This window comes from Cupressus sempervirens, chromosome 9 (assembly GCF_028749045.1).
Source record: "Cupressus sempervirens isolate cs-2001-9-10 chromosome 9, ASM2874904v1, whole genome shotgun sequence".
Classification (NCBI taxonomy): domain Eukaryota; kingdom Viridiplantae; phylum Streptophyta; class Pinopsida; order Cupressales; family Cupressaceae; genus Cupressus; species Cupressus sempervirens.
The window spans coordinates 769,250,937-769,274,223 of record NC_143126.1 but is presented as its reverse complement, the minus strand read 5'-3'; the positions used below and the strand labels follow the sequence as shown (position 1 = coordinate 769,274,223).

Here is a 23,287-nt window from a genome sequence, read left to right as displayed (position 1 = left end):
TTGTGTTGATGTTGAGCTAGGCATACCAAAGTTTGTACTAGGGGGAAATGTGCTCCCCAATGAAGTCGTAGAGGAAAATGATTCTCCATCTCTTGTTGTCTTAGTGATTCCACTAAAGGAGACATAGGGTTGAATGTGAGTTTGTCAGATCATGTCTGTACCATACAATTGTAAAAAAACCAATGGGTGGAAGATTGTGGAAGAAAGAGAAAATGAGAGAGAAACTAAACCTTATATGGTAAAGGGGCTAACAACCTAAATGTAAACAAAAGACCTTGTTGATTTGGCAAACCAAGTTTGATATACGATAAAGTATCTTTCTCCTACCAAAGATGGACAAGTGATATTTGGGCAAGATAGGACACCGAACTAATTAGTCATTATTTGGAGATGGACTTGTGATCCCAAATGTGTGGTTATAACTATGATAAATGTTTTCTTGTGGATAAAGGTCTAGTTTTGTAATCTCGAAAGTTTTGTAACTAAGATGTTCTTATGCCAAAAGATTAAAGTTCAAACGATCGAGCTCTCTAGAGGAAATTTTGCAAATGGAAGACTAGAAATTCTAGAAATGGATTAATATGGAAAATGAGGGTGATATGGTCACTATGTAGGCAACTCAATCTTCTCTCACTGGAAACAAAAATCTTGGATTCACTCTAGGGAAAGCAGACCAATTTCAAAGTTTACCATTGTATAAGATTCTATCATAACGGTCCTATTCAACTTCACCTTTCTTGATGTCTTTAATAACGTATCAAAATTGTTTATCACTATGTGCTAGGTCTTTCCTTTCCTTGGAGGAAAATGGCTTGGATAATTTCACCTTCTTAGGTTTGACTTTGTCGGTCATGGCAGGAACAAAACAAACCTAGTTACAAGTACAAGCACAAAAATTTTGCAAATAAGCTTGTGACTAAAAGACCCAACAACTTTCAAATGCTAGACCAAATATAAGAACTCCTAAAAAATAACAATAGGTCAAGAGGACCTACTTACAACTATTTCACTCACTAAATGTTTAGCTCACCATTTCACTCATTTTTGGACTTGTTTGATGTTTGGTATTGGTTTTGGATGTTTAAACAATCAAGCATGCTCAACACATCAACAATCCTAATAAGGTTGCCACTAGAATGTACAAAGATTTTCTAGAGGGCATCCTTGATATATGCAAGGTACGTGAGGCCCAAATCTGTAGATGAAAGAAAATAGTGCCACATAGCCAGGCGGAGATGGTAACCCAAATCTCTACCTTCACTTCCCAAAGATATAAAGTTCTTTGGGGCTTAGCCAAGAATGACAAAATTTTGCTTCCAAGAGAGGTGTCTTTCGATTCACCCCCTGCAGAATGCTAGAGTTGAGGTCATCCGAAGGGGTGATGAAATCCCCAAGTAGGCCTCCTAAAAAATATAAACAAGACTCACTTATTTCTTGTGCATTCAAGATCACTCAAAGATGCGAGAGGAGAGAATATGTAAGTGGCCTTTGGGGTTTAAAAGACACTTTTTCTTTTCCAATGAAGATTAGATTTTCTATGTACTTTGAAGACACTCGTGTTTAAGAATGTATTGTTCTTTCCAACTTGACAGCATCGTAAACATAATAAAAAGTGAGGATTCATCAACATAAAGTAAATCGACCGTCTTCAACATAAGCAAAATGTTGAAAATAAACCAATTCTCTTAAGGCATTCAAGATTGAGTGAATTCATTTTAAGCACCAAGTCTAAATGTTTCATAGAAAACTTCTCTGACCTTAGGCATTCAATAGTGTATTTGCTATCTAACATTTATTCCGATGAAAGCATGTTAATTTCTTTAAGGCACTCGAGATTGGGTTTGATTACTCTACACATGCATTCCAATGAAAACTTATTCATTCATTAAGGCATTCAAGAGTTTGTTTGAGCATTATTCATTGTAATGAAATGTGTTTAAATTTCCTTAGATCATTTAAGAGTTGTAATGTTTTACCTTAATACATTCAAGAGTGTGTTTGGCTTTTGATATTAGTTGCAACATGCATTCCAAGGAAAATGATTAGTTCAGTTCATACAAGTTTATTCACCATTTAAATCCTACAAGTGATTAAAATCACTACAAATTCTCAAGTAATTAAAATCACTATAAACCCCTAAGTGATTAAAATCACTACAAATTTTCAGGTGATTAAAATCACTAAAAAAATTCCAAAGCTTGCCTCCTGCAATAAAATTGATTAGAAATCCATGTGTATCAATCAAAAAATGAGTTAGGCATAAAAATGTGAGTCAATCTATCAAAAATTGTAGATGACAAAAACCAGGCGCAGATGACAGAACTACGCAGATGCTAGAAATTGCAGACACTAGAACTTGTAGATGACAAAACATTGAGGAGTACGATTAAACCTTTTACTGACAAGTTAACAGTTGCAGACAACGTAACTAGGTTAAAGATGCCAAAAAATTGAAGATGACAGAATACTGAGAATATTGGCTTTTCGCTACACATAATGCAGATGACAAAATACTATCAGTGGAGACTATAGTATATTGAAATGATAGGTTGACTGCCTACAATGCAGATGAAAACATACAGGTAATCTTTGGAGATGACAGTATAAGTTTCAAACGAAATTAGGTTTCCCACAACGGAGATGACAGATAAGTTAAAATAGCATAGCCAACAAAGTAGTCTACGAAGATGTCAATGAAAATTGTAGATGACAGAATGGCTCTAGTTAGCAGCATGAAATGGTTTCTTTTTTAAAAATATCGTGGTCGGAGATGCCAAACAGCAGAGATGTGAATTTGCAGAGATGACAAAGCATCTTCATAGACAACTCTGCATCCTAACGGAGATGAAAATGTGCAGTGTTTTGACAACAAATTACAAAGTTTTCATGTGATTTGATAGTGGAGAATGGATGTGGGTCCCACCGGGCTTGTCAAAATGTATATGTGAAAAACCTACATATTAGGAACACGCTCAAACAAGGCAAAGTTAGTTGTACATGTTCATATAAGAAATATTCAAATAATGCAACAACTAAACAAACTTGTGTTTTACTAAGCTAAGCAATCGTCAAATATGCTTCCCATGCAACCTCAGAGTAGCTCAACAAGGGCACCCAATGTGAACCTTTTTGGTGTGCTCTAGTTGGACGGATGTGGATGTGCTCTCCCAAACACAACTATAAATGAATCCCTTCAAACAGATGCAAATGGATGCAAATATGCAAATGTGAATCTATACTAAAATAGAGGTGAAATACCTTCAAGCAATGGCTATGAGTAAGCCACCCTCAAAGGATTCCATGGATGTGAATGTGAATGGAATACAATGAAGAAAGAAACCTAGAAATACCATACTACCATGAAACTAATGCAAGATCTTAGAAATTTAAACAATGCAAACAACTACCAAAGGTTAGCTCTAAGCATAAAATCTCTAGAAAACTCAAAAGCTAAACTAACATGATAACAATGCAAATGAGGGAGATAAAGAATGCTTAAGACAAGGACTATATTTATAGGTTTGAGAGAGGCCTTGGGGAGGTGGCATCTATGTGGCATCCACATAGGTGCCACAAGGGAGACACATGGGTTAAAGGACAAAGGCATGCAAAAGTCAAAACTAGCCTTTATGATTGAGAGGCTCAAGGTTTTCTCACACATATGTGAGCAACCTTGGGGGAAGGAGTGGGGGACAATGGTGTAAGAGGTGTAAATGAAGTGGAAGCTTTATTGGATCATGAGCTTCTCACACATGTGTGAGCAAACACTTAGGAGCTAAAAGGTGTTTAGAAAGGTGTTCAGGATTAGTTAAGTGGGTTTAAGTAGTGGGTAGGTTTAGAAGGATGAGAGTGATGAGTGTAGACTAGGTTTTAGGATGGGATTAGGATTAAATTAAACAAGATTTAACTTAATCATAAGATTAAAAAAATTTAATAAAGTTGATAAAATAAATTAGAATTTATTTTAAAAGGGATTTATGAAACACTATGTATTAAATGAATTTAATTCATTAGAGGGGAAGTATTTAAATTAAATTTAAATACATTAGGAAAATGAACCTATTTAATTAAATTTAGAAGAATATGAAAATTATAATTAATTATTAATTAATTAATTATAATGCCAAAGAAAATATTAAATGAATTAATATAGCATTTAAAGCAATTTTAAGTGTCTACAATTAGATCCTAAGATTTTTCAATTGTATGATATTTGATTTCTGGTATTTTCTCATCCTCATCTTTTACACAATATTTTTGTAAATATTTGGTATGTTAGTTTGTGCATATCCCCTCCAAGGGTTGTAAATTTTGGTATCCTTGTCTATTTTCCATTTTTTGTGTCACTTTGTGTGCATCAAATAAAGGTCTCAAGTTCTCCTAGCTAAGTGCTTCAAAAAGTCCTTAAGCAAGATCCTTTGTCAACATGGTTGTCCTAAATCTTCAATTTGATAGATTATCATAGTTTAGAATCCCACCCACAGGTCCTTGTGAGATGTACCCTTCCTTATGTTTAACCTTATCTAGTCAGCACCCAATCCTACTGATCTCTTCGGCAAAAAGTTATTTTTTGTGGATTTATTATTTTGACATTGGCTTTCATATCAATTTTTAATTATCATTTTTGAGCTATTTGGCTATATCCCCCCTCAAGGTCATCACAAAACTTTATATTATCGTGTGCTATAAATGGGGCAATCTAAGAGCAAGGTTTTGATCTTTTTTATTAGTTTTCTACATCTTGGTTCGCCGAATGTGACCCTTGCATATTCAAATATGTAATCACTTGTGGTTGCATGGTGCACTTGGGGAATATGACTTGTTTGTGGATTCCCCAGTATCAATTCTACTTTGAGTCCTTCTAGGTTCGCATGTGATGTTAGATAAATCCTTGCATGTATATTTTGAGTCATTCACATGCAACATTGGTGACAAGGCCTTCGTGTTCTTGGCAACCTTTACAAGTCTCCAAAATTTCTATATCAAACTAAGCACTCCATTTCAGAGTATCCACGCTCAAGCTTCAAAACATCCTACAGCCCATTCAAAATCCCCTCACCCACCTAAAAAAGAAACTTATGAAAATCTTATAAAAAATTAACGATTTGAATCCTATCCAAATTAGCAATCCAAAATCCATTTCAAATCCACCATCCTTCACAAATGAAAATAAAAAAAGTTTCCCCCAAAATTTAAATTTTAAGGGCCCAATCTAAAGGGCCAAAAAACCCAAACCTATCAATCCCCATCCTATTCTCCCACACATCCTGGCATCCATTTTCCTTACTCCTCATGGATAAACTTTTGCAAAATGTTTCTCGCTTTTCCCATCCTTCTTCCTTGTTGAAGCACAATTTATTTTTGAGATAATGCCTATGTCCCTTTTTCTCTGCCCACGCCTTCTCAAAGGGGCATCACCTGGTCTACCTACTCTTTCACTCTCATAGTCTACGGTAACTTCATTGCCACAATTTCTTTTGTGCAATCTACTACATTAAAAAAATTCAAAATAATATTATTCTAGCACTATGTTGAAGAGAGGCAAAATGTAGACACCCAAATCTGATTACACATTCATAATTAGATTTGGTCTTATCTCAAGCATCCTGATTAAATATTATTTATTTAATTAAGCTATGTTGATTCCCTATTCAATTAATTTAATTAATTAAATATAGTCCAATTAATTAAACAAGCAACCACTTCTACTTAACTAATTAATCCCCCTTCTATTAATTAAATAAACTTTAATCAATTTATCCCCCTTTCTTCTTGAATTAAATGAACTCATTTAAATCAATTTATTCCTCTCGTCTCAATCCTATTTTCGAACTCACATGGGTAAATTAATAAATAATTGGAATTAATTGTAAGAAATGATAATATTGAGCAAGGAACAAGAAACAATCCAAGTAAGTTAAGTGTGAAACAATGTTACCATAAGATAAGCAAAATCCAAGAGCATACACCAAGATGGTTCAACAATGGAGACAAGGATTTATAAGGGGAAAGCAAAGAAAACACCTTGTGAGTATTATGAATGAAGGCAAATGCCTAGAGAAGAGAGAGAGAGAGTGTTGGAGCAAAATAGCTCAATACAATAACATCAAAGTGATAAGAGTGTGTTGAAGAAAGAAGGAGGAGCATCTCTTATATAGAGATGAGAGAGGAGTTGCATTTGTAACTCCCATTTCTATGAATGCCACATTCATAATAGGTGTGTGCAAAGTGTCACAATCCTCTTAAGGAGGATAAACTAAATAAAGAAATAAACAAGAGTTGTCCTTACATGTGGAATAAAGGACAAACAATGACATGTTCTCCACATGTGTACAAGAGGACAAACTACAATTAGGGACCCTTGGAATATCCCAATTAATATATCCAAGGAAAGATTAACCTTTCTAACACCCCCCCTTAATCTTTACTTGGGGAGTTTACATCAACGGGTTGTAAACCCAAATTTTTACAATGGAACTGAAATCTCTCTTTAGAAAGTGGTTTGGTTAAAATATCAGCCACTTGATCTTCTCCTTTACAATAAAGAAGAATAATTTGCTTGTCTTCAACTTGTTCTCGAATGAAGTGATGTTGAAGTGAAATATGTTTGGTTCGTGCATGATAAACTGGATTATTTGCCAAGGCAATAGCACTTTGATTGTCACAATGTATAGGTGTAGGTGATTGTTGAGGTAGACCCAAATCGTCAAGAAGTCTTCTAATCCACAAAGCTTCCTTAGCTACATTGGTACAACCTTTGTATTCAACTTCAATTGAGCAGAGGGAAATAAAGTGTTCTTTTTTGCTTTTCCAAGAAATTGGACCTGAACCAACAAAGAAAAAATAACCACAAGTGGATTTCCCATCATTGGGATCTCCACCTAGATCGGAATCAGTATAGCCATGTAAAATAAATTCAAAATTTGCATCATAAAATAATCCCATATTAATAGTTCCTTTAATGTACCTTAAGATGCATTTAACAACTTTAAAATGAGTTTGTTGAGGTTTAGACATAAATCGAGAAACTAAACCAACACTATAAGCAATGTCAGGTCTAGTAAGAGTTAAATAATTTAAACTTCCTACCAACTTTCTATACAAGGTTTCATCAACAAAAGGAGTATTCATATCAGTCATTAATTTAGTACCTAATTCACATGGAATTGAAACATGGTTAGAGTCATTCATCTTAAATTTTTCTAAAAGATCATAAGCATACTTGCTTTGAGAAAGAAAGATACCTTTAGGAGTTTGAAAAATTTGCATACCTAAGAAGTAATGTAAGATACCTAAATCAGTCATCTGAAATTGCTGTTTAAGTTGAAATTTGATATCAGAAATCAAAGCGTCTGAACTAGAAGTGAGTATTAGATCATCTACATAAACAATAACAATGATAATATTATCGTTAGTATGTTTAATATACAAATTAGGATCATTCTTACTTCTAGTAAAACCTTGAGAAATAAAGAAAGAATTAATTTTAGAATACCATTCTCTAGGTGATTGTTTAAGACCATAAATAGATTTGTTCAATTTGCAAACCAGATTTTCACTGCCTTTCTTAACAAATCTAGGAGGTTGAGCCATATAGATTTCTTCATGTAAATCACCATTTAAGAAGGCACTTTTAACATCCATTTGATGAATGGGCCAATTCATTTTAGATGCTAAAGCAAGAACTAATTTGATAGTAGGCATCTTAGCAACAGGAGCAAAAGTTTCATTATAGTCTAATCCTTCAATTTGTGAAAAACCTCTAGCAACTAGTCTAGCCTTGAATTTACTAATTTCATTATTAGTATTCAATTTTGTTTTGTATAACCATTTACATGAAACTATATTCTTTCCATGAGGTAACTTGACTAAGTCCCAAGTTTGATTAGCGATTAAAGAATCATATTCCTCTTGCATGGCTTTCTGCCAATGAGGTTGAGAGTTAGCTTGATCAAAAGACTTAGGGTCGTTAGAATTCATAATAGTAGTCATTAAAGCATAATTACAATAATTAATCCTTCTATGTTTAATTCCACCAAGGCTAGAAATGTAATCATCACCTTCATTGATTAAGTTTTGAGCCCATTTAGGTTTACGTTTAGTTGTAATGGAATTATCACTAGAGGAAGAATCATTAGTAATAAAAGTATCATTAGTATCTACTTGAGTATCATGAGTTGTAGGAGCAGAAATAATCGGTTGTACTTGATTTGAAGGATTAAGAGAAAGAGTAGGGTTAAGAGAAGGAGGTTGGTCCTCCACCAGCACAATTTTAGTGCCACTGAATTCTTCATCATGTGTAGTAGAGCAATCATGAACTCCATTTTCTGCAATACAAACATCTCTAGCAACTTGAACTTTGTTAGTAGTGGAATCATAAACACAATAACCCTTAGTGTTTTCATCATACCCAACAAACATATAAGGAGATGACTTAGCATCTAATTTATGCCTTTTCTGTTTAGGCGTATGAACATAAGCAATAGAACCAAATATCCGTAAATGATGTAAATTAGGTTTCCTACCAGACCAAGCCTCTTCTGGAGTGATAGCCTTGAGAGCTTTGGTAGGAGTCCGATTAAGAATATAAGTTGCACAAAACATGGCTTCAGCCCAAAATTTATAATGCAGATTCTTAGCATGCAACATGCTTCTAGCCATTTCAACAATGGTCCGATGCTTTCTTTCCGCCACACCATTTTGTTGTGGTGTATAAGGAATAGTAAGCTCGTGTTTAATTCCACATGATTTCAAATAAGAATGAAAAGCATTATTCACATATTCCTTCCCATTATCAGTTCTAAGAATTTTAAGTTTAAAACCAGATTGCCTTTCAACATATAACTGAAATTCAATAAATATATCAAGAACTTGATCCTTGCTATGCAAAAAATAGATCCAAGTTCGTCTAGAAAAATCATCAACAAAGGTAAGTGCATACCGAGAACCTTGGATGGAGTTATTCTCCATTGGGCCCAAAAGGTCACTATGGACAAGATGCAACTTATGAGTTGCCCGCCATGATTTTCCACTTGGAAAGGGCTCCTTATGCATCTTACCACTCATACAACATGTACAGGCAATCTTGGAAGGAATAATGTGAGGCAAGCCATCAACCATATTATACTTTTGCATGAAAGTAATATAATCGGAATTATGGCCAAGTATTTCATGCCATATATTGAAATCAATAGAAGTATGTAAAGAATATCGTGAACTAGCAAATTCATGGAATTTAAACAAATTGTCATTATCCATTTTAGCATGAGCAATTACTTTGAGAGTTTGAGGATCTATGATATAACATGTATCTTTGTAGAACTCAACTTTATAGTCTTGACATAACTGTGAAACAGAAAGCAGATTAGTTTTCAAGTCAGGTACATATAATACATTATGCAATTTACCATTAGGAATAGTAACATCAACTAATCCTTCAACTTTACAAGTCTGATTATTAGCTAACTGAATAGGAATGTTAGCAATATCAGGTTGTAAAGAATCAAAAATTTCTTTATGAGAAGTGACATGTTGTGATGCACCACTGTCAACAATCCATTCTAAAGGTCTACAAAGATTAAAGCTACAAGTAAAAGCATGACGAGGATTAGAACCAGTAGAGTTACCTTTTTTATGGTTTGAGTTTTGATGATTGTTACTATTATGCATAGGTTTTTTATCATTTTGCTTTTTAAAATAGTTATTGACAATATGACCATCTTTGATACAATAAGAACAATGAGGTTTGGAATTGGAATGATTCCTTTGATTATTAGTATTACGAGTATTATTAGGATGATTGGTATTATTATTATATTTGGCATGAAATTTATTGTTGGAATTATTTGAATTAGTATTATATTGTTTGTGATTATTATTATTATTAGTGGAACGAAAATTATTATTTGAATTTCTAGACACAAATGCATGTTCAGTTGATTTAAGGGTACCAAACTGAATTAGCTTAGCTTCTTCTTGTCTTAATAAAGTTTGAAAAATAACATAAGTTAACTGAGAAGTTAAAGTAGGAATAGCAAGCTATGCATGAATATTAGTTATAAATTGTTGAAACTGTCTAGGAAGACATTTTTTAAGAATAAGATGAATTAAACGAATGTCCTCTAATTGAACACCTAAGGCCATAATTTGGCTTTTAAGAGAATCAAATTTTAAGAGAAATTCATCCATACTTTTAAAATCTGCATACCTGAGATCTTCAAGTTGATCCTGCAACTGTATTTTGCGGTATTCATCGCCACTGTCATACTTGGTTTTCAAGATGGACCATGCATCATGAGCTTTAGAACAGTGAGCAATTAAGACATATAAATCTGGAATAATGGAAATACCAATTAACCCTAAAGCTTCTTCATTTTTAGCTTTCCAAGTATCTTTCTCGTCTTGAGTAGCCGCTGAACCGGGTTCAAGAGAAGGGTTAGTGGCTATTTCGAAGAGGTGTTTAAAACGAAAAATAAATGAGATATGAGTTTTCCAAGAATGATAATTAGAATAATTAAGTTTTATTTCTGGAATTAAGGTTGACATGATTAGAAGAAAAAAAATTCTCTTTTTTTTTTTATTAAAAAAAATTCCTTAATTTGAAAATCAAATTAATTGAAAAAAAAAATTTGTTAATTGAGAAAAAAAAAATTAATTTTATTAATTGAGAAAAAAAAATTGTTTTTTTTTAATATGAAATTAAGAATTTTTTTAAAAAAATTTCAGTTATTTATGTGAGAGAAAACAAGAAAAAATTATAAAATTAAAAATTTTATTTGTTTAAAAATAAATAAATAAATAAAAAGTGATATAAAACACGTTTTATGGTTTTGTTTTTTTTAATAAATAAAACAATATTTGAAAAAGTGAAAAAAAAGCGGGCAAAGAAGGGGAAATTTTTTTAAATAGAGGATAATAGGGGAGCAGAGCGCAGGTGGCGGCTGCCACGTGGCCAAAGGTCTGAGGAGTTTGGTCGGCCCTGGTCGGTGGAAAAGGCGGGGTTTCAAATTTTTTAAAACGGATGGAAGTGGATAGGGATGCTGGCGTGGCTGCGCAGGCGGCAGTTGCCACGTGGCCTGGACGTAGGCCGCGCCATAGGGTTTACACTGGGTGTGAAGGGGGGGAAAAAAAACAAACGGAGTTAACACAGGGTTCGCGGCAGTGATGAGGGCTTCGGCGAAGTGTGCTTCTCCTTCGAGCTCATAAACTAAGACTGGAAAGAATCAAAAACCTCGACGAATCGAAAGCCAAGAGGAGCAGAAAGAAATTCGAAAAACCTCAGCCTAAGAAAAAAACGTAATCTGTCGAAATGAGCCCCAAAAATCCTTTCAAAAGTTCCAATTTTTTTCTCAAAAAGCTCTGCCTCTTTGGCCTTGCGGTGGCGTGCTAGTGTCGCGCGGCGGTGCGTAGCGGCGCTATTGGCTCACAGCGGCGCGCGGGTGTCGCGCGGTGGTGCGCGGGTGGCGCATCCGCCCAAACAAATGGAATGTAAAAAAAATGAATGCGGGTTTTTTTTTTAAAAGCAAAGTTAATAGATTTATAAGGATTAAAATCCTATAAAAAACATCTATGTTGTATGGTTGAAATTTTCAAGAGCATACAACAAATAAATATAGAAAAATATATTAAAAGTTTTTAAAGAGTAGGAAATTTTTTATTTTATTTTTTAAAAGGAACATAAAAATTAGAGAGTTATTGAAAACTTTACTCATGTAATACTTCTTGTTTTGGCGGCATGCCTTCCAAAACAAGAAAAAAATTGAAATTTAACAAGAAAACCCTTTGGCGGCAAGCCTTCCAAAGAGGGTTAGTAAAAAAATATGAAACTTTACAAGAAAACCCTTTGGCAGCAAGCCTTCCAAAGAGGGTTAATAAAAAAATGAAACCCGCATACACAAGATTTGTTAAAAAGAGCTAAAATCACAACACAAACTTCTTCTCTCAATAACGTCTCCAAATAAGGTGTGCTCCAATGAATGGCAACCTTCAACACAAAACTTAAAACAAGGATTAAATAGCCAAGCTCTGATACCATGTAAGAAATGATAATATTGAGCAAGGAACGAGAAACAATCCAAGTAAGTTAAGTGTGAAACAATGTTACCATAAGATAAGCAAAATCCAAGAGCATACACCAAGATGGTTCAACAATGGAGACAAAGATTTATAAGGGGAAAGCAAAGAAAACCCCTTGTGAGTATTATGAATGAAGGCAAATGCCTAGAGAAGAGAGAGAGAGTGTGTTGGAGCAAAATAGCTCAATACAATAACATCAAAGTGATAAGAGTGTGTTGAAGAAAGAAGGAGAGGCATCTCTTATATAGAGATGAGAGAGGAGTTGCATTTGTAACTCCCATTTCTATGAATGCCACATTCATAATAGGTGTGTGCAAAGTGTCACAATCCTCTTAAGGAGGATAAACTAAATAATGAAATAAACAAGAGTTGTCTTTACATGTGGAATAAAGGACAAACAATGACATGTCCTCCACATGTGTACAAGAGGACAAACTACAATTAGGGACCCTTGGAATATCCCAATTAATATATCCAAGGAAAGATTAACCTTTCTAACATTAATAAATCCTAGTTTCGAACTCAACCACTAAAACCAACAATAAATCATTTAATAGTCATAGTAGAGTCCATAAATTCAACTTAATATCCAAAATAGATTCTCAACTTTGAATTAAATAATCAAAATTGGTGAATCTCAAGCCTTAATCTTCATGCAATCTTGATTGCTTGTTGCTCCAAAAATCCTATAAATTGAGCCTCTTCCCTTCACAAATCTTCCACCATTCAAGGAAAGTTATAATATCAAATTGAGAGCTAAAGTCATCAAGGATGTCCTCGTAATGCCAAATTCTCTCAAAAATGTCTTTAAGCTTTGAGTAATGATTTTGAGCACACATCCTTTTACTTGGACACATCTTCTTCACTTGGAGCTTCTTGGAGGAGTGAGGTTTGCACTTATTTGTCGATATTTGGTTTCATTTTGAAGGTCTAATCTAAGTGTAGTGATTTGTTAGTTTGTTGAATGTTTGAAGTTTCATTTGAGAGAGTTTTAAATGTTAGGAGTGTTAGAAAAAAAATGGTAAAATAAAAGTGACAATAAGAAATACAACAATAGATGAGGTGGTTAAACTCACCTATCACTATCTCCTTTTGATGTGTGTTTATGGTACACCTTTGACCCACCTTTGCAAATAAAACCAATATAGTCTTTGCCTTCTTGGAATTCGTTGCTTCTTTGTCTAACTCCACAAAATATGCTCGAGAAACCCCAAGCTATTCATTCACTTCTCAAAACCCCTAAAGATTGTGTGTATTTGTCTGAAAACTATGTGTATGCCTCTATTCTATTCTTGAAAACCTCCATCCAAACCTTAACTTTCTCTATTCATAGGAAATTCAATTACAATAATTCCAACAATTCCAATTTTACAAGATCTTAAAAGCAAGAGATCCTATTTTATAACAATTCTAGGGGAAGACATGCAATGACCACTTGGGCCCTCACACGAAAAACAAGGGCTATCTAGGCTTGTTGGAGAAAAGTTCAGAAGTTGGTTTTGGACACCCTTTTTGGTTTTAGACCTTCCTAGTTCAAAACAAATTTCCTAAGGGGTTTAAAATATATCATTTAAGTATAAGTTGTTTATACTTAAGATATATTTTAATATATGCAACGAGTCTTTTGAGATAGGTTCTAGACCTCTATGAGCTAAGATAAAGATTATAGAAAATTTCAGGGCTTCAAAAATTCAAACTTAGCTAAATTTCGGGGCTTTAGGATTTCAGACTTAGCCAATTTTCTAGAGTCATCTTTTGTCTTTTAGCTTGGTTGATCTTTTATGTTTTCTTGTTTATGTTTAGTTAGTGGTGACACTTGGAGATCCTTGGTGATTGGTTGTTTTTCTTTTTCTTTTTTTCTTTTTTTTCTTTTTTTGTATTGAAGATTGGTTATTGGTTAGTCTTCCGTTGTGATCGTTACGATCCATGTATGATGGTCGTCTCGTGCTTTCATACTTGTTAAAAAAAAATTATCTCGGCTTATATTTAACTTTGTTGCAAGGATCTCTAGGCGGGGCGTTACATGGGCTAACTCTGTGCACCTAGAACTCTTAAACTATAATTTGGATTTTGTCATTTTTTTTGGTGTACCAGTGTAGGTGACTGAAGTGCTTAAAGTAAGCTTTCGACTTTTGGGTATTCACGAATCTCTCTCTAGGGATCATAAAGCACAAAGAGGTCCAAAAGTGTCATTTTGAAACACACACCTAATTCTCACTATGTTCATGCACTAATTATCGCTCACTCAAAAATGTCACTACTTGTGGCCAAATGTCTTAGTATTCTTTCAGAAATGTCCCAATAATGGTACACAAATAGGTTAATCACCAACCCAAAAACTGAAAAAATGATCAATTAATTTTACATGTATAATCGACTATTAATACATGGTCATTTTAAAACTTTTCAAAAAGTAATAATTAAGAGACATCTTTGATAGAAAACTATAACAATTATAAACCCCTTGTCAATACTCGAATCTTTTTCCTCAATTACCCTCATACCCCTGCCTTAAATAAACACATTTTCATCACATCTTGACAGTAGAGTTGAACGTTGTACTACCAAATACGCTTCCCTGACGTTGCAGCGTATTCCCGCGAAGTTTCCTTCCTTACCCGGTTCGCTTACCGCTCACATTTCTTCATATTTTCCAACGAATGGAGAAATGGAAACGGGAATTTGCAATCAGTCGGCCTAATTTCCAGTCAATTCTGGAAAAAATAGCGAAGCAGATTGCAGCGTTCTAGTACGGCTGGGGCAGCGAAGCGATTTCAATATCAGTCGTAACAAGAGTTTTGGATGTACTAAGCCGAGGAACAGCACAATTTCCAATTTGTCTGTGTAATGGAGCTTTACGACTACGAATTGGAAATGCAATCGGGAATCGTCACCTGGAAATGTTCGCGTAATGTGGATTGTCTCATGGAATTCATCCCTAAACCGCGGCACGTTCAATTGGGTATGAAAGGACTGGTGTGGTCAATTGAAGCCCTTCCTCTGCCTTTGCCTCATAGGGTATCTGGTTGCTCCTCTTTTTCTTTCAATATCATGGATGCCAAAAAATCCACAGCCCCTCTCGCTTTGTCCGCAGATTCTGCAGCGCCTGATTTACCTGCAAAGTTCAAGCTTCTGCTTGAGAGATCCAAGGTGTCCATAAAGTCTGTTTCCCTGGCAGAGGAAGCTTTGGACAAATTTTATGCGTTTTCACGCTTGTATTCCCTAGCCGAAGAAGATAAACTGTGGGAGGTAGTTGCAGACGCTGAGATCTCCGCGGCGGCGTGCACGACGGCGAGAGAGGTAATCCAGCAGGCCGCAGAGACAGCTGCGTCTTTACTTCTCGACATTGAGCCGCCGCCGCCTGTTTCCTCTAAAGCAAAGGCTAAAAAGAAGGTTGTAAAATATACGAGATTTGGACCTCAGGGGATTCGGGGGCGTAAGAGTGCAGGGGAACCCTCAGGGGTGGTTCGGGAGCCTAAGATTGCAGAGGAGCCATCAGTGGGGGCTCGGGAGCGTAAGATTGCAGAGGAGCCATCAGTGGCTTTTTCGAAGCAGGGTTGGGAAGCCATTTCAAGACCATTTAAAGTAAAGGCCGTGGAACAGGGGAACGTCCTTCAATGGTGCAATGTGAAAGAGCTGGAGAGAGTGTATCCCTGTTTTCTATTTGATGTGAAAGAGCTGGAGAGAATTTATCCTTGTTTTGAATTTGAGGTTGCTGTACCGGAATTATTTGAAGGAGATGATGCGATTCAACAGATTGGCCTTGCCAATGACCGCGCACTCAAGGTGAGAGTGCTGTTCGGAGAGGATGCTCATGCGAGTGTAGTTTGCTTTCAGGAGGAAGTCGAAACCCACACTTCCTTTGGCTTGGGTTACCTATTGCCCAACATCATAAGCGATTATATTAAGGCCGCTCTGGAGAAAAATGATTCCGAGCAGAATAACATTGTGGAAGGTGTAATACAGCATGTGGCTGGCTATCTGGTCTCTCTGCCAAGTGTATGCGTCATTTGTGGGAGGCCCCTATCATGGTGTCCTCCGTGGAGCGTTTGCAGTGACATTTGCCAAGCTCGGAAGCAAGCTTTCGCGGATGCCTTAGCCTTGACCAAGACTTCAGAGGACAGTTGGGAGAGTACCGAAAATGCCCTACGCAGGACCAAGATTTCAGACTGACGAAATGGTCGGCGTTAAATTGTAAGAGGTCTTCCTCTATAGTATCTACTATTTGTAACAAGTCTTTCTCGAATTTACGTTATATGATGTTGTCCCGGAAGCTTCTTGTAATGGTTCTTTACATAGCACTAAATACCATTCTCATTTTTAAGTTCTTGCCGACAGTAGATTATTACAGTATTTGTAAAATGCAATTGTTTTGATTGATGTGCTAACGAGCAAACATAATTTTAAAAATATTGCAACAATACCGTAGTCTGAAAAGGATGTTGTCTTCCAATGATTTTTAAACGTTTATTCTTTACAAACATTGATTAATTCTGCTTGCAGAAATTGATTTGTTTTTTTGTTTTATTATTATGGAGGTGCAGAAACTCCGCTTAAAAAAACATGATATTTTTTATTAAATTAAAGTAAAAAGTGTCTGAGTTTTTTTATTCTGAATAGGTTGAAGTAGGATTGGTTTTGGTTGCTTCGTTTTTCAAAGACATTAGGAAGAGCTAGACAACAGAAGAACTTTGAATGAGATGGGTACCTACTTAAAAAAATTAATATTAGACCACACGAAAACTAGGAGACCTTATTAAAAATTATTTAAATCGAAGCAGTAGTTTTTTTGTTTTTTTTGGAACAGTTCACATCTGGCAAACATATAAAGATATGCATGCTTGATTTATCAGTCTAGTTATATATATATATAATTAGCACACACTAAAATTTAGAGTGATCTTTTCAAATCTTCCCTTGCAAGTAATTCCGTTCGTTTTATCCTCAGTTTATCCAATTGTGATCCGCATGTTCATTGTTCAGGGAGGAGCAGAAGGCAGTGAATACTGTTTTTTTGAGTAGAATTGAAAATTATCAAAAATGACAAATTTTGGATTTTTCCAAAAAATCTGCCAAATAAGGAAATATTCAACTTTTAATGAAATAGGCAGAGTAGTGGAAGGAGAATAGAGAACAGTGGATTTCATCTTTGGTGTTGAACAATTTACTAGTTTAATGGTGATTGTTTGATTGTAGTCCGGTTACATCATTTGGTATTAGGGCAGGAAGATGGCTACGAGAGTAAGAGGAAGAGGTCATCTTGAACATATGCATAGAGACACAAAACCTCCAAAGGCAAGTAGAAGAACTTGTAGAAATGATGGCAAGGTGAAGAAGCGATGATTGTGATGACGAAGCAGACTTAAGAAAGAGGAGCAAACCGACATGTAGAAGTCGAAGAGAAGGATGAACAATTAAATGAACTAAGCCTTGATGAAAGGATGGTTAGGGCATTAGAAGGGAGCAATGATGGGATCAAAAGTGAAGTTTCCGATTATGAAAGGAGTCGTAAACTAGAGGAGCTGGCTGGTTAAATATCATGGGGAAATTCTAAGAATGAAGTCATATGACAGAAGGAAAGAAGATAAAGTTTGCATGCACAAAGATAAAAGGGCATGCAATGATTTGGTGTGGTTATTTGCAAAGACAAAGATGCTAAAAGGGAAAGGAGAAGATAAGAACTTGGGATAAGATGGAGAGGAAATTGAAAGAGAAGCTTTTGCCTGTGGAATATGCCCAATCTCTTTTTCAAAGATTTTAGCTGAAACAAAATTTGTAATGTGGAAGACTATACAATATAATTTCATAAATTATCCATTCGTGTGGACCCACACGAAATTGATGAACATATGGTTGCCCTGTATGCAAATGGCTTGAAGTTTTCTATCCAAGATGAGTTGAACATGCATCAAGTCACTATCATGAAAGAGACACACTATCATGAAAGAGACACATTAACTTGCCTTAAAAAGCATTAGAAAAGCAAAGTCAATAGTATCTTCAAAGAAATGGAGGAGCAAGAAGGGGTACATTGTCTCCATCGTGTGGAGGTTCAAGTTGCAGTCATGGAGAACTATCCCAAGTAACAGCGAAAAAAGAAGGAACTCGCCAGACTCCATCAACTCAATAAAGAGGGAGAGGATAGCAGAGGGGTTGAAAAAATAATAGTGGTTGAGGATGGGAAACACAACAAAGGCCCTTTTTCTTCTTTAGACGTAGAGAAGAAGGTCACGAAGCATTTTAATGCTCAAACTATACAAAAGTGGAGACAACGAAAGAAACCCAGATTGAACCTAGCCCAAGCTGAGGAAGAAGAATGTGACGGATCTCAAGTTCCACTGGTTGTTGGAGAGAATCCCATGATAAGGAGAGTGATGATGATTCCTTAAAAAGATCAAGTTCAAACAAGTGATAATGAGGGATCATGACTTCAAACAAAAATATTCGAACTAGATGCACCTCAGGAGGAAAGGTATGCAAAGTCATTGTTGATAATGGTAGTTGTGAAAGTATGGTTTACAAGGAAATGGTAGAAATTTTTGAACTTACTCTGTGAAAAACATCCCCATCCTTACTGCAATGCTTGATGTACAAAGGGTAATGAAGTACTTATTAAGATGAAATATGGTGTAATGTCATTCCAATGGGTGCATGTCATGTCTTATTGGGTAGACCGTGGTAGTATGGTAGAAAGGTCATGCATGATGGGCAAAAGAATACATATAATTTCTGGAAAGACTATTCTAAAGTGAAGTGTTAACTCCCAAGAAGGATGGAAGGTGGAGGATCTGCACAGATAACAGAGCCATCAACATCATCAAAAACAGATTCTCTATATCTCGTGTGAATCACATGGTGGATTTTCTTGCAGGAGCTAAACATTTTAGTAAAATTGATCGATGAAGTGGATACTGCCAGATACAGATTCGAGGAGATGAATGGAAGACAACCTTCAAGAGATATATTGGATGGTGATGCCATTTGGGTTATTCACTGCACCTGTCACCTTCACGAGGCTAATAAATGCTGTGTGAGGCCTTACATTGGTAAGTTTGTAGTAGTTTTTTTTTTAATGATATATTGGTTTTTAGTAAGAGCAAAGAAGAACATCTGCAACACTTCAAGGTCATTCTAGGGGTGTTGAGGACAGAGAAACTGAAGAAGTGTAGGTGCAAGCGGGATAGTCTAGTATTTTTGGGTTTTGCCATATCTGCAGATGATGTTAAAATGCATGCAGGAAAGGGTAGACCATTTTTGGAATGGCCTATCCCACGCAGCGTAATAGAAGCAAGGAGTTTCCATGGGTTGGCTACATTACTTTCTACATTAAGTTTATTAGCAATTTTAGTAGTAGTCTAGCACCCATAACAGATTGTACCAAAGGAAGGCAATTTGTGTGGACTAAAGAAGCTGAGGCAAGTTTCAAGTATCTCATGAAAAAGGTTTCAAAAGATCCCATAATGGTATTGTCCAATTTGATAAGGTATTATAGGTCAAGGAGGTAACAATACCTTATTATACCTTATCATACAGGAACATACCATTAAGTTGAAGTATAAGAAATTGGCTCTTGTGGATTTTTAAGAAAATCAATGATAATGCTTATAAGGTAGATTTACAGGCTGATCCCGACATTTCTTCAGTGCTTAATGTTTGTGATTTGTATGCCTTTCATGGTGTAGGTCATAGTGATGATAGTATGGGAGAAGTGGCTTTGCAGGGTACAATTTTGAAAGGAAATTAGAAAAGATTGTACAAATTTTAGATAAGAAGACCATTTGAACTTGGCAAGGAGCATATAACAGATACTTGGTACAGTGCGAATCGTTGGCACCAAAAGAGAGTATTGTTAGAAGCTAGGGTTGTCATTGTATCAAAAGATTGACCTATTAGTGCACAAGACAACCACTAGACTTGTAGAATCCACATGAGGTAGTTAAGCCATGTTGTGAACCCCACGAGGGACACTGGCCCACTGCCAACAATCACCCTCCAAACGTCACTCGCCGCAGCTTGTGTGGATTTAGTCTTGTCACCAAGCTCTGATACCACTTGTTAGAAGCTAGGGTTGTTGTTGCACCAAAAGATCGACCTGTCAATGCCCAATACAACTAGTAGACTTATAGAACCAATAGGAGGCGATTAAGCCATGTTGCGAATTTCATAAGGGACGCTAGCCGACTGCTAACAAGCACATGGATCAGAGAATGGGACAGATTATGTTACAGCAGTTTAAGGACAGGGCCTTGCTGGAGCTGTGTTATTTTCAACCAGAGGAGAATGATGCAGAACTTCACAGGGTCATAAATTTTGACCATGTCATCCAATTGAGCTGGAATTTGATAGGGTCATGTATCTTGAGGAGTTGATTGGATTGTGAGCTGAACTTAAATTGTTGGACCTCGGATCAATGCATTTTTCAGGGCTGAATTCCTTCATCTAGGGCTTCAAAATGCACCATTTCTAATTATTAGAAAGTTCTATTTTTATTTTATTCCTGAATTGTAAGTGCTTCTGAATCAAAAAGTTGACAATTTACGCCATAGGGTTTTTTTTAATTTTTTTGAGTCGTAGAAGATTTTTTTGGCGTAGATTTGAAATTTGCTTTTCAAAAAATCTGCCAAGGAAATTTTTGACTTGTAATTAAATAGGCCTAATTTTTCTTGTATAGCAGGGTAGTGGAAGGAGAATTGAGAACAGTGGATTTCATCTTTGGTGTTGAACAATTTACTAGTAGTTAATGGTGAATGTTTGCTTGTAGTCCGGTTACATCATTCAGCAAATTTCCTTGTCTTGTAGTTAGATTTAGCTTAATCGCTGTGATCAAGGGCCATATCTTGGGCTGAATTAGCTCACTCCTGGATTCTGCAAACTCAGCAATTTTTATTTGACATTTCTGACTAGAGCACTTTATTATGCCGCTTGTATTTAAACAAGGAGCCCCAATAATATATCCTCAATACCACTGTTAGTACTTGAGTCTATTCCATTACAGTCCTCTAACTTAAAATTTCATTTTGAGTGCAATTTGTTGTTTACTTTTATTTAAAAATAATTGGTTGTTTACAATTTTAAAATAATAATTAGATAATTTGCATTTTTTCTGTTTAAATCAGGAACAACAAAAATCCACCTAACAGAATGTGGGAATATATTAGTCTTGCATTTTTCGGTAATGCATTTGCCCCATGAAATTTTGAAGGGATGGAGTAGCATTTTAAACCTATTGCTAGGATCTGAACCCTTGCCAATGCCTAAACAAATTCATCCTTGTGTCTTGTTTATTTTTCATGCAGTACTGCTTCAAAGATTATAATCTAAGTAAATTGGCACTAGGCCTTCAATCCACGCAGGACATTGTTGTAACTGTTGAAATCTGTGAAATTGAAGTAGTGTAATCTTTCGAAGTCTACAATTCTTGATATTATTGTTAAACACATGCAATATTCTTTTTCCAAATGTTGTATCTTCACTGGAATATTGCATTGTCTGAAAACTCCAGGTAGTTTAGGGAATAAGACCATTTGTATTTTTGATTGTGGTCTTCCACGCTACTATTTAATCCGGCATGTTAGCTATACTTTTTGTTTAGTTTTTTACACACATCGAGTAATAATTCTTGTTATTTTTCTTTCTATTAATATATAGAGAGCAATCTCAATTTCCAATTAGAACTGTAACAGCTGTTCAACAACCTGATTGCATTCGGAAAATTAAGTTGAATTACAAGCTTTAAATTTTGTGGTTGACAAAAGCTATGAAGACGAGCCTAACATATTTTTGTTATATTTGGCAGGTGACGTGTCGTTTATCAAATAATGCCTGTTCTGATGCAATACATGGCTATCAATTTTGGATGCTTGGCATCTGACTTGTAAATGAATATTAGTAGCTGGGTCATTGTATCTTAAGCAGATGATAATTTTGCATCGCCTCTTCTAGGAAGTACTTTTATGTAATGCTTCTATTATTCTGTGCATATCCGCTTTCTACTATGTTACCGTGACATTCACAGTCTCAATATCATGTTTTGTTTTAGTCATCTCTTGTGACGATGTGATTCAGATGAGAGGGACTCTATTTAGTTGCTTTCCATACTTATATGGATTTATTGCTTAACGTTGTGAAGCTGATAATTAATATAATTATTAAGAAAATGGGGAGTTCAATGGTTTAATGGTAAAAATATGACTTTTTTGCATTTACAACACTATACTTATATGTTATGATGTGGGACTAACTTGTTATTGGTGATATATTGCTTTTGATACTTATATGGATTTATTGCTTAACGTTGTGAAGCTGATAATTAATATAATTATTAAGAAAATGGGGAGTTCAATGGTTTAATGGTAAAAATATTACTTTTTTGCATTTACAACACTATACCTATATGTTATGATGTGGGACTAACTTGTTATTGGTGATATATAAGTATTGGTTTTATAGGTGACTGGGTGCAAGAAAAGGTGGACTTGTTAATCATTTTCAGGTTCAAGCCTTGAACTTTATAATTCAAGTTATTAGGATGTTAGAGTTCCCTAATCACATCATGTATGAAGAATTTGTCATTATTGAGTACATCTCCAGATCACCTTGCTCCAATCAAATGATTTATTTAATTATTTCAACTTTGAATAAACAAATAAAGTAAATGAATATAATATTAAAAAAAAAAGGAAATCTAAAGAAAAAAGCTAAATATAATAAGAAAAGTTATATAAAATAAACATACAAGTAAACACTGAATAAAATAACAACCAAAAAAAGGAAAATAAAGGGGACTCTACAAAGTTCTATTGAGCAAGCATGGCATTTGGGGGTAGGGTATGACGTAGAACACAAACTTTTGGCTTTCCAAAATCTTATGTAGATATTTTAAATCACTCTTAATTTCTTTAGCATTTAGGATTCTAATTATTCTATTTTAATGCAAAATTTTACCCACATATATGTATTTTGTACACTATCCATAATCTTGTCAATCAATGTGTAATTCATAGATAGATATAACCCTAAATAAAGTTGTTCTATCTATGTGTCTGTATGTTTGTTTGATTGCATGCTTGCCTATCTGTTTGTTGGTATCTTTTTATGTGTATGGAAACACTACATGTGGCTATATGGGATAGACTCTATACACAAATTCATAAAATCAATCATAATACAACACTGATGTCGAGCAATAGAACTAAGAGGTATTTCAAACTCT

At 35.2% G+C, this 23,287-nt stretch overlaps 1 protein-coding gene across 1 annotated transcript; it reads left to right on the top strand.

Annotated features, from left to right (window-relative positions):
• The first annotated feature begins 14,615 nt into the window (after positions 1-14,615).
• On the top strand, positions 14,616-22,232 carry LOC149540955 (uncharacterized). The gene is made up of 2 exons (XM_089802025.1): positions 14,616-16,269; positions 21,872-22,232. Exon 1 carries the CDS (start codon positions 14,923-14,925, stop codon positions 16,246-16,248), a length of 1,326 nt encoding a protein of 441 aa, XP_089658151.1. The 5' UTR covers positions 14,616-14,922; the 3' UTR covers positions 16,249-16,269; positions 21,872-22,232.
• Positions 22,233-23,287: the final 1,055 nt, after the last annotated feature.